Source organism: Strix uralensis, chromosome 17 (genome assembly GCF_047716275.1).
Source record: "Strix uralensis isolate ZFMK-TIS-50842 chromosome 17, bStrUra1, whole genome shotgun sequence".
In the NCBI taxonomy this organism is placed as follows: Eukaryota; Metazoa; Chordata; class Aves; order Strigiformes; family Strigidae; genus Strix; species Strix uralensis.
Genome location: NC_133988.1, coordinates 6,313,009 through 6,325,241, shown reverse-complemented (window position 1 = coordinate 6,325,241; position 12,233 = coordinate 6,313,009). Strand labels below are relative to the sequence as shown.

The 12,233-nt window shown below is 41.7% G+C and overlaps 1 protein-coding gene across 10 annotated transcripts in view; it reads right to left on the bottom strand.

The window, feature by feature from the left end:
• The window catches only part of DEPDC5 (DEP domain containing 5, GATOR1 subcomplex subunit), a 47,832-nt gene extending 35,623 nt beyond the window's left edge, over window positions 1–12,209 (bottom strand). For 8 of the 10 annotated variants that reach the window (XM_074887661.1, XM_074887668.1, XM_074887669.1 and 5 more), the window contains exons 1-17: window positions 12,090–12,209; window positions 10,569–10,686; window positions 9,752–9,839; window positions 9,014–9,060; window positions 8,445–8,530; window positions 7,573–7,656; window positions 6,997–7,046; window positions 6,388–6,457; window positions 5,963–6,041; window positions 5,009–5,070; window positions 3,511–3,580; window positions 3,047–3,119; window positions 2,202–2,305; window positions 1,788–1,862; window positions 783–917; window positions 237–298; window positions 57–130 (exon numbers count right to left, since the gene is read on the bottom strand). In XM_074887661.1, the coding sequence (XP_074743762.1) occupies window positions 57–130; window positions 237–298; window positions 783–917; window positions 1,788–1,862; window positions 2,202–2,305; window positions 3,047–3,119; window positions 3,511–3,580; window positions 5,009–5,070; window positions 5,963–6,041; window positions 6,388–6,457; window positions 6,997–7,046; window positions 7,573–7,656; window positions 8,445–8,530; window positions 9,014–9,060; window positions 9,752–9,839; window positions 10,569–10,626 (1,217 nt within the window). In that variant the 5' untranslated portion in view covers window positions 10,627–10,686; window positions 12,090–12,209. Of the gene's footprint in view, window positions 1–56; window positions 131–236; window positions 299–782; window positions 918–1,787; window positions 1,863–2,201; window positions 2,306–3,046; window positions 3,120–3,510; window positions 3,581–5,008; window positions 5,071–5,962; window positions 6,042–6,387; window positions 6,458–6,996; window positions 7,047–7,572; window positions 7,657–8,444; window positions 8,531–9,013; window positions 9,061–9,751; window positions 9,840–10,568; window positions 10,687–10,966; window positions 11,276–11,661; window positions 11,766–12,089 lie in introns of those variants that run through there. The other 2 variants (XM_074887662.1, XM_074887664.1) reach the window with 2 other exon arrangements.
• Between the last annotated feature and the right edge of the window lie 24 nt (window positions 12,210–12,233).

Here is a 12,233-nt window from a genome sequence, read left to right as displayed (position 1 = left end):
TATAAAGAGGAAAGCAAAGCAGAAGTGTTTAGCAAAGGCTGAGAGAGTTCACCTACCTATGGTTTATCCAGTGTGGAATATTGTAGTCATCACCCAATCTGGAATCACCGGGTCCACAGCGATTATGGAGCTGTAAGAGTAATTCAACAGCATAGCAACTAGCTGTGTCTAGCTAGTCACAAAATGAGTAACATTTCTAGTAGAAGCAGAGAGAAGGGAAAAGAAGTATGCATTACCTTAAAGAGTGGTACAGCATGCAATGGTTGTTCTCCCATGCATACCAAGTCCACACCTATCCCTGTAAACAAAGAACAGCAGAGTTCAGCTATCTACCAAGCAGGACTGATATGCCAAGCCAAAACAGATCATCGATTTGAGCTGAAGGCCCAATCTGTATTCATATCAGATTGTAAGATGTAATTATACTGAAAATGGTAGTTAATAGTGCTGTGGTATGGTAACAAACAACAGTGCCAGTGGGGATAGAAGAAACGTTTCTTCTAAACTAATGCAAGTCATGCAAGATTATCCTTTAAGGGAAAGGTCTGCATGGACAGATGAACTTCTCTATCACAAACAAAAGAAATTAAATGCCTGTAAATTCTCTAAAAATCTGCCCATTTCAACACAAAGTGTGGAGACACAAGTCTTCCAGCTGTAACCCCTCTTCCCAGAGTACACAAGTTACAATAGATACCTTTTCATAGCAAGAAATGGCTAGAGCTTTTCCAACTATGCCTGTTTGCCTTCATAAAGATTGCACAGCATCACTAGTTACTTACCATTGTCTATCATCCGCTGCTTGGTTAGAATCATAAGAAGCCGATCAACTTCAAATACACCCACACCAGGTGTGATAACCACAGACATCTGGCCAGTCCGATCAAAGTTCCGGTTTATGTAATGCTTGTCAAACACTAAGAGAAAGAATTAGGGAATACTTTAAAAGAAAAAAGATGCTGGATGGGTTTTTTTTCAGAGCAAGGGAGGTGACTCTCTATTAACAGTGGTATTAAACAGGTTTCCAAAAAGCACATGCAAGCATGAGAGGGCTTGTACATAGCCTTGTCCAACCAATAAATGTTAATAAAGCTACAGGAGAGAGAAGAGTTAAGGCAAAAGAGAAGATGGGAACTAGATACATAAAAAGGAATCTTTTTCTCATATGCTTAGTGTTTCCTTTATAATATCACCAAAAAAAAACCCCACAAAAAACAACAAACCAACCGAAAAACCCCCAACAAGGTAAAGTCCATTACTAATAATTTTAAATAACATCCCATGCTCCCACCCATGGGAGTAACAAGACAGCCATTAAGGTGACAGAACGACATCTGATGTACAGAATCACAAAAAGTAGATCTTTGGAGAGCCCTTTCAGCCCATCAAATCTATCTTCCTGCTAAAAAAGATGGATCAGCTTCACCTAAATCACAATTTGAGCTAACCTGATTTTGAAATGCTTCCTATAATTTAAAATTCCAACTTCTATTCCAAGAGGTTCTCATACAGATACACAGCTAGAAGAAAATGTTTTACCCTAACAAGGCCCTGTAAATGGTTCCTGAAGCCTGAAATACCCAATACTCAAGTTATTTGAGCGCCCCTGGTTTTCCAGAGACACACAAGACAATTTGTTCTGAGGCTGAAAATGATAACTTAATCATCTAATAGTCCCCTCCTCTTCCCAGTGTTAAGGAACCGGCAACAGAAGTCCACACCAGTTTACTGGTCGTTGCTTTAATGGTTCTTCCCCTGTACATTTTTATCCATTGTTCATAACTTACCATTGAATGAAAGATTTATGGCCTCCAGGTAGTTCCCTTGTGCCGAGGTAGAATTGTAACCTGGAGGAAAGCCCTCTGGACAAGTGTTCAGAAGGAAAAAAAGAAAAAAATTATCATGTCTATATAAATTAGCTTTTGGAAAAAAAAAACAAACCAAACCCAACCTCAAAAACCCCCAAACAAACACAAAAATCCCCACTCTGCATTTGTAGTAAATCCTATCACTCCAACAAATACAGGCAAAATTGGTATCGGTATGTCTGACAGAAAGACCCAAGCAAAACAGCCCAGCCAGGGGAGCATTAAGTAGTACAATGCCAGAATCCAACTGAAACTAGAGTTTACAGACAACTTTAAGGGTTAAAAAAAAGAGAGAGAAAAGGGTAAAAGCATGGGAAAGGAGGATTCTTGTACCTGCTTGCTCTAGTCGTACCAACACAGGATACTGGATGAAAAGCTTTTTAATGGTCACTAGCAATGAGGTCCACTCTTCTCGTCTCTCATTTTGAACTACAACTCTAGAAAGAGCACAACTTAATGAGCATCATGAAAAGAAGCTATGAAAAGGAACTGAGAGGGATAAACAAACTATAGAGAAAGGAATGCACAAAAAGGTGAGTGTTTCTCCCCTCTGCTAGGCAGCACATTAGAACTACTGAATACTTGTAGCAATCACTAAGGTGTAGATGTACACACAAAGCTGGACACGTGCCCGGCCAGAATAATCTCTCGCTTCTAAATGGTTGATCAACATTATATGTTAAATAGCATCACTGTTCTGCAAAGCAGTAAGATCGTTAACAAGTCCAAGTTCAGAATTAAATGCCAGCTTTGACAGCTTCATCTGTTGTGAACATCAGCCAAAGAGGTCCAGTACCTAACTGGGAACACTTGTTGTTTCAGTAATGGTACCATCTATTCTTCAACTACTCAAGAAGGTAAAGAAAGATCTGAAAAAAAGCCAAGCCTTATGCAAAAACTACTCCCAACACTGCGGAACTTTTAAGTTCACTGACAATTCCAGTAGAGCACAGCCAACACAATGTTCACACGTATGTGGAAGACTGACTTAGCAAATATGGGTGTGCACTCACAGATGGAGTGGGGACTACTCATCAATTTGCTGCCAGTTTCAGACATAGACGCTTTTCACAATCTTAATTCCTTGCAAGGTCCTACAGTTAATAACATGATCTTCTGCACATGGGTTGCACATACACTGGGAGACAAGAGGTAAAAGAAGTGGGGGGAAGACATACTTGTAAAAATCTTCATAAAATCTTCCCTCATGATCCTGCCGAATTGATGCACGATGCATTTCAGGAAACTCATCTGAAACAGAAGGAAAAGCACGTATTATCCTATGCTCTCGTATAGAAATGACTCATCTTTTCTAGTAAGGAGCTGTTATTTCCATTTAAAAAAACAAACAAACAAACAACTTTGAGAAATATCAGATCTCCTACACAATATTAAAATTGATTTTAAAACAATATGACAGCTTGAATATGACGAGGAAAATTTGCCGTATATTCTTCTATGTAAGGCTTTGACTGCAGTACTTCCATAAGAATGGCTGTGTATCCACTGTGCTTGGTAGGGAATACTTCGGACATGGGCGTAAAAAATTAGGGGAAAAAGTCACTGGCAGACTGTGATCAACTTTCAAGAGAGAAGGAGATAGGTTTTAAAATAGAAACATGAAAATACAATATTTACATACCTATAGATTTTGCTTCATAAAATGTTCTAGAAAACAGAACCACTGTCACTTCATGGCTGCAATTCTTCTCCTGTCCAGGAAGAACAGATGAAAAAAGAAAACCTTAAGGGTCACATTCAGTAGAAAACTGTATATACACATATAGTAACATCCTCTTTCCCCTCACACCTAGGACCAAAGGTGACTAGAAAAAGGTAGACTGCTGTATTAATATATCTGCATGAGTGCTGCATACGCCTCTGATATAACATAATGGTCTGTCCTGTAGATTCTGTGCTTCTAAGGCTGTATCACATTTAACAGGAGCACTCTCCACTAGTCTCTAAAGAAATGCCTCTCTGTAGTTGCCAAGATACAAGATTTTTGTTTAAAAAATACAGACAACTGACTCAATTTGTCTGTACATACTCATGGCAATTTGATATTCTTATTTGTTACTGCTTAGAGAGATGCCCCTAACAATTCCAGCGAAATAAAAAATTAAAACTTCACTAAACAGTTACAGTGCTGATGCATGCAGTGGAATTAAGCTGTAAAGAGCACACTGGCCATCCCCTCGAAAGGAGAAGCTTGAAAAGCCCCAGGAGCCCCAGCATCACTCAGGCCCATATCTAACACGGTATGGTAGTACTAAAAGCAAACCAGGCATTTTACAGACATGTCATGCAGGGCTCCTAACAACTCTCCAATGGACAAAAAGCACAATGAAAATGAGCCCAATCTGTTGGGCATGCTCCTGCTCTCCTTCATTTGGGACCATCACGGGCAGTACTATGCATAGATGTTACACATCTAGGATTTCTGACTCTTTTGCCTTGTCTAGCTACTCCTCCAATTTAGGTTGCAGATTTTATATATGCCTTTTTTTGAGTACTGATATGGTTCTCTCGTCCGCGGAAGCCTGCTGCAGGACTGCTAGCAGCAGTTGTACCTGGCTCTGAGCCAGATCATGCACTGAGACAGGAGACAGCTCTGGGTTGTTCAGCTATAAGAGGTAGTGAGGCTTTATTTTTGAAGCAATTCACTTTCAAGAACCTTGCACATCATCATCAGCCCATATACTACAAACTGGAACCCCTCCATGCTAAAAGATAGCAGCACTAAACAGATTACACACTGCACCAGGGAAATATTCGGAACTGAGTCCTGGAACAAATAAAATTGTGTAAAACAGACTTGTGCATTACTGCACAAACACAACCAACCATATTACACATTTAGTGACTTTAGTTCAGTCAGAGCCTCAACACAAACAAATCGTATGATACAAACACAGCAAACACAACAGATCAGTATTGGGTCAGTCAGCACATATATGATTTAATGTAGACCTGCAGTAATGACTCATTTGACACCCAGGAGCCACCTCTCATAGCCCTCCAAATCTTAGCACTGCCTGACTCAATCTGGGTCTTCCTCAAACTGGTGCATCAATTGGCTCATTAAGATGGCATTGACTTGTTCTTTCAGAACAGGATGAACTCAATTAGCTACTTACCTTCCATTTTGTGAAGAGGTCAGCAAGGAAACCGTTCACAGCTTTCTCAAAATATAGGTCCCCTGCAAAGTAAACATCTCCAAAGCATCAAATAACAGCAGTTACTTCAACTATGGGGTATATTTGACCCTGACATTCTAGGACAATTTCATTAGAATCAGAGCAGCTGTATGCATAGTGAATGCTAGTATCACTAAAGCAAAGATGACAAAGATTAAAAGGCATGACTATGTTTCAGAGGATGTAAACAAGACTTACTGTCAAAAGGATCTGACCTTTAAATTCAGTTTTCCAACACATTCGCAGCATGCTGGGAAAGCATCTGTACTATCTTTCAGGCATAGTATGCACAACTGATCCCCTGCTCAGTTTTGAATAGTTGCCCACTTACATATGCCTTAACACATGGTCAAAGGAAGTGGTAAGAGGTTTGCTAAAGAATTAAGCCAGAAAAAAAAACAGGACAATGACACAGAGAAGTGACTCATTCTTAATGCCTAAAGTTTCAATACTTCTAGCTGATTCTACCTGGGCTAAGGCAGGGTTTTTGCTTCCTCACTAAGCCAAAGTCAAGAGAAATCTAAAACATCAAGGTCCTCTTTGCACAGGACTTCCACGCATTACTGGTTTCAGCACTCCCACAGGCTTGCACCTGTGCTCAACACCAAACGTTCATATCCACAGAAAACCTTTCCAAGGTTCATAGTCGAGTTGGCCCCTTGATTTCATCACTGAGATAATGGTACCCAGGCCCTACAGCAGGGACAGGAAGATTATGGAATACCCAGGACACAGAAAAGCATGGCACTGCAAGTAAAGATCTAAGAAGGCATCATAGCACACTTCAGAGCACTGCCTAGGCCAAAGGCAGGATATTTTAGCTCTCTAGTAGTGGCAGAAAGGATAGCTGCTGCCATCCACATTCACAATCAGACAGGTCAGTTACCTACATACCATAAATATCAAAATCCCACATTTCACAGCTCATCTGGATAAAAATATAAACCATGGCAGAAGTGGAACGGAACACCACCTGCAAAGGAATGAAAGATCTTATTTAAAACAAGGTATATTCAGTAAAAGGCCCAAATGGAAAAATTAACTACAGAGCAACTTATATGACTGTGCCCGCTGCATCATAGGGAATTTCCCCTCTAACGAGTTGGCATTTCAACAGCCCAAGTAACTCCTAGCGCTGCCAGCGCAGAAGAGTTGAAGTTTACTAATCATTCATTCTCCTGAATTTATTGCCATTCTTCACCTTACAACACAGCAAATTAAAATGATCCATACAAACCTGCAAGTAAGACAGAATTACAAGAACCCCAGCAAGCAAAGGAAGGGAAAAACCTCCTTTTCCCTGCTCCCTGAAATCTTACCCGCGTGTCCTCACTGATGTATCCACAAGTGACTTTCTCACTCTTTACCCACAGTTCACCTGCCTGCGCCCTGGAGGAAAAGGAGTGCAGAATACTTGCTAAGCAGAGTGAATATGAAGATTAGAGAATCAATATCTGAGCAAATAAGGGATGTACCAAAATCTGCATTCAAGGATGACTTTGAAGACAGGAGTAGTTTATTTGGTTAAAACCTGATCTTTAATCCAAAAGATGTCAAACAGCCATTTCCCTCTGCATCTGCACATTTCCTTGTCCCTTTGTCATCTCAACAGCAACTGAAGTGATTCTCATCTGAACTATTAATACATCTTGGGAAGGGCAGGGGAAATATTATCTTAAGAGGTGAAAGGAAAATTATTTGGTATTCATCAGAAGCAACAAGTGTGGCTGGCTGTCCTACTATTAGTTTCTTCCACCCCAAATCAGATAGAAGCCTTCCCCCACCTCATGGTGCAGACAGAAATCCACAGAAGAGTAAAAGAACAATAAAACGTAATGGATTTTTCAGAGAAGATTCTCCAATTGGATACTATGGTCTCATTACTCTAAAGTCATAACTAACAGTAAGCCCTCAGAGGAGGCACTGACCTGATACCCGCAAATTCAACTTTCTGGGTGACATATGCACATGTGCTGACCTAAGAAAGAATAGTTACAGGTGTTAAAAGAACAGTAGGCTCAGAATAAGCAGACCAATTTACTAATTCACTGCACTTAGAAAAGCCAAAAACTGCACTTCAGAGATGCAGAAACAAAGTATTCTAATAGTTGCTTATTAAGTGGTGCCATCAGAGAGGGGATACTTCAGCGTACTTCTACTTGAAAAACATTTGGATTCAATTCCTTCCAAATGTAATAAATCATTAAAATTCAGAACATAAGAAAAAAGAAACAACCTCTCAACAGCATTTTCAGGGCCCAAGGCAGTAATTAATGTTACAGCAATGAAGTAGGAAGTGAGAGGATTATTTTTTTCTGCAACACATTTACATCCACTTCTCTGACTCTGATGTACCACTTACAGCATAAGTTCCTCAGGAGGTGCTGATAAGGTCTTGTCCTCAGTTTTCTATATTTTGTAAACACTTATTTTCTTTGACAGCAAGCAAAAGAAAAGATACATAACCTCCTCCACCCTACACATAAGGACATTGGAGGCCTTACCAAACTTTTCTTCAGTCGCCACATATCCCCACGCCCAATATACTGATCTTTAAAGGTCAGCTCCACCAAGTCCAAGGTCACCTCCTGGGAAATGGAAGAAAAACAGTGCTTAGATTTTACTGGTTGTTTCCAAGTAGTGCCCTTCAATCTGTTCTTGTAAGAACTAAATGTTAGGGAGAGGGCTGTTCTAAAGTAAGTTAATACTCCTAACAGATGCAAGATAAAAGGAAAGTTCCATCGGAATAACTGCCAAAGTTGTGTGTGTACCTGCAACTACTCTGAGCTGAAAGACGCTGCACAATGTGACCAGAAAAAGCCCAAGTGCTACAAGTCTCAGTGCAAATTGGAAGCACAAGTAAAGCAAATTATTTCCATTGTTCATGACATTAAGGAAGCCTCATTTCCTGCTGATTTTTCTCTTCTGCTGAACATAAGCTCTGAGTGAAGCTCTTTTGACAGTTGGGTCATTTACAAGAGATGCCTCTCTTACAAGGCTCTCTGGTGTCAAATAATGCAAATCCATGCCATGGCTCTTCTTCTGCCTATGTCACTTGCTGTTCCTCTTTACTCTGCCTGGTTATCCTGAATTTATGGAATTTAAAGATATGTGAAATTTCTAAATTTCTATCAAGCTGTGTTGAAGCTGGTCCACAGAGTTCAAAAAGAGAGCAGGGATGGTGGGGAGAGAAGAAAGAGACATGTATCAAAAAAACAAATAGTTCAATTGCCCAAGCCTCATTTTCTTAGGAAAGAATACCTTTCAATAAAAAATAAATGCCTTTTTTTCCAGTACTACTGTAGATGGAAATTCACAGGGCTCTGATTTGAGCTAAGTGAAGGGACAGATGGAAAAAAGTTGCAAAGTCACACACCTTTGGGTCAACAACATTCACATGGACATCCTGGTATGGTCGCAGCCGGAACACTTGTGCAACTGTCTGATCCACACTTATAGTTTCTGCCACAAAAATGAGAAAGGACAATAGAGAAGTGAACATCCCCAAAAGGTTTCAAGTGGTTTACAAGTACAAAAACAATACAGTGAGACTGTCATGAAACATTTGGGGCCTCAGCAAAAGACAACTTCTCTTAGCTATGGCCCAATTTAAGAGTCACTAAAATCAAAGCAGGCAAGATAAAGTCAAAGTTTAGGCTGAATTAATTCCCATAAGAAGAAAAGATATAAAGCTAGTCAGAGAACGCAGAAACAAAAATTTACTGCTAAAAAGACAATTTTGTTTAAACTATACCCTACATTACTCAACTAAAAGCAGATTTAAAATTGGTTATTCATTTTCTGATAAAATTATAATCCTTCCATTCCTAAAGAGACAAAGCATTGATTTTCTTACAAAGTTAAAATATATGCATCAGTCAATCACAGGTACAGCCCAATCACATAATCTTTGTCTATGATTTTACTATGTGTCCAGAGTTTTACCTTTCTGCAAATCTTCCTTAAGTGACTTCACTTGTAGAAGCAGGGGACTAGAATGCAAAACAGAAAAAAGGTAGACAAGTTGAGATACCAACAGTCTCCTCTGGTAAATCACTCTCTCAAAACTATTTAGTAACATGGAGCATGGGATAAGCTGAAGAGGAACATTAATATTTTGTAGAAAGCTTCATACATCATCCTCTCTGCCTGTCACCCTGTCCTGTTCTTTACACCCATCATAAGGTACTCTTTAGGTAAAGATGATACTGTGAAGGGCAAAGTCAGTCACACAGGAACTTCTCAGAACCTCATACAAGTATACTGCTACTTTTCAGATACAGGCTGCGGGATGAACCACTTCATATAAGAAGGTTTATGTTTTTAGAGCTGACCAGGAAGTTTTAATTTTGCCTAGGATATACTATAGGATGGAAGAATAATCACTAGGTAACAGCAACTCTACGAAGAGGATAAAGACATTGTAGATACTATACTCAGGTGCTACTTTACCCTATGAAAGGTCAGCAAACTAACACCAAACACAAAGAATTACATAAACTTTAAGGAAGAGCTCCTGCTACAGTTATGCCCTTGACTTTTCTTCAGGCAGAAAAAAAAATGCAGCATCCTGAAGCAAAGTTATATCAGCTCTAAGAGTCTCTCACTCTAGAAGCCACTGCACATGAACATGTCCTTTCAGTGCTGTAACCACACCTGGCTGATACCAGTAAGAGAATTCACCTGTATTCATCATTGGGATGTGCAATTTCCACAACATCTCCCAGCTTGATTTGAAGAAATACTTTAGGATTCACCACCAGTTCATCATCTACAAGACAGAAGTGCATGAGGAAAACTGCAATGAACAGATATATACCAGACACAGATGTTTGCATGTTCATACAAAATAGCTTACTCTACATAAATACACTAGCCCAGGATTAACACATCACCAATGCATTATATCCACTACATGACAGTGCCCTGTCCAGCTTCTTCAGTCTGGCCACTGTTGTGGGCAAAAACTTGTCTTTCAAATTACAGAACTTTCATAGAAGATTTGTTCAGCAAAAGAATGTGCCTCAGTTAGGCAAGCAGAAACATTTTTCATATTTTTCATATGACACTAGCAGGAAAGTAGATAGCTATAGAACCTTAACAACATTTACTAACATGTTGTAAGTCTAGAAGTAGGGAGCAATCAAATAAATGATATTGTTCTTAGTACACAGAAACACATCTACACACAGTCATAAGTCACTGATGTGTCTGTCACTAGGGTGGCTGAAATACAAGGTTAAAAGAAAAGTGATGCAATAAAAGGGGAAGAGATAGAATAAAGCATTTTATTTTACAGGTGAAATCTTGTTCTGTTCCTTCTAATGCAATTTTATTCTGCTGTATCTTGCTGTTAAAAAAAGAGCTTTTCAAACTCTGGCTGGTAATACCTCAAAGTTCCATATTCATTGTTTTGTTTAAAAGATCAATAAATCAGTTAATTGCTTTCAATTAAGTAAGAGAGTGCTGATCTCACTGTTATGAACCAAGAGATACTGACCACTGCCTCCAAAACCCTTCTTATGTATGACGAGCTTGTACACCTTGTTGGTTCTCATCTTGAATTCCAGTTCTTCTCAGGTGCTTTGCGTAAAAACAGTTGAAGACATCTTGCATATCTAATATGGAAATGGAAGCAAACACAGATCTCTTGTCATCGCAAAACCATTCTTTCTGCTCTGTGCGTGAACAATGTCGTTCCACCACATAGCCAAGAACGCCACACCTGAAAGGCAGGCACGTTACAAAGCTTAATAAATATCAAACTAGTAGTAACGACCTCTTCTACCAGCACTCCTGACAGAGAGCTAGTACCGCTCTCTAAAGTCATATCTGTTATATTTCAAGGACAATTTCTGAACCGTGTGTTAAACGCATTAAAATAATACCCAGACTTACACCCCTTGCCAACTATATCATCTGGTTTTGCCACTCCATCTCTTTCACACATCGTTTTCCACGTCTCTCAAAGACGCTGGAATCCTCAAGCAGGTGACCTCCCACCGACGCCACGGAGCTGTACCCAGCAGAGGGCAGCGCTACAGCGGTACATCAAAGTTTGACGCACTGGTTTGTTATTTTGTCTTAACTACACCAACCACCACATTTTTTTTCCTCCTGTCACTTTCATTTAAAATAAAGCATATTCCAAAGGAGGAGCTTTACTTTTACAATTTACTCTTTTTAGAAGTGCATTTAAACTGGAAATTATTAGTGGGAATAAGATTTTATTCATAAAACTACAGCCACATTATTAAAAGCTCTTCTAGTTCTTCCTCTTACACCAAATCAAAACAGAGGAACTTAAAAGTATGCCTTTCAAATAGACTAAAGTATTGAGCTTGCAGATGTGCTTTTCAGAAAGTCGATTCAATTACTGAGCTACAAAGGCATGGTGGGAAAAAACCCAGACATCCAAAGTTCGTTAAACTGTATAAACCCTTCGAACTTGGAATTGATGGGGGTCTGGAAGAACCAGACACGCGGCCGCAGCGGGTGGGTCAGGCCTCGCCCCGGGGCCGCCACAGGTACCGGGGCCGGCGGGTCCTGCCCCACAGGGTGGAAGGGAGCGCGGATAAACCCGATGCCTCTACCGGCAGCTCTCCCGCCTGCAGTCATGGACCCGGCCGCGGAACGCCTGCGCTTCTTCAGGCGCACATTCGCAAAATGAGTTAGAGGAGCGAAGCGAGGCGCCCGGAGCTCTCCCCCGGAGCAGCTCTCGGGGCGGTCTGGCAGCGGCGGGGGCCGCGGCCCTCGGGGCGGGCGGAGGGGGGGGGGGGGGGGGGGGCGGTACCGCAGAGCGAGCAGCGCGGCGGCCCCCGGCAGAGCCCCAGGGAAAGGGGAGCGGGGGGCGGCGCGCAGCCCGGGCGCGGAGGGAGCTCGGACGCCTCACCGCTCGCCCCTCCGGCCGCCGCGGGAGCAGCCAGCCCCCCAGCAGCGGCGCCAGGGCCGGGCTCCCGCGGCAGGCCGGGGCGCGGCCCCACCCCTTCCAGCAGCCGCGGGGCGAGCGCGGAGCCCTGACCTCCCGGTGCCGTGTCCCCCGCCGGCGGCCAGCCGCAGCGGCACCGTCCCGACGAGACACCGACACCACCCCCCAGCCCGTCGGGCAAGCGCTCGCCACTTCCGCATCCGGGGCCGCCGGGCCGGCACGCGCGCGTCACGTGAC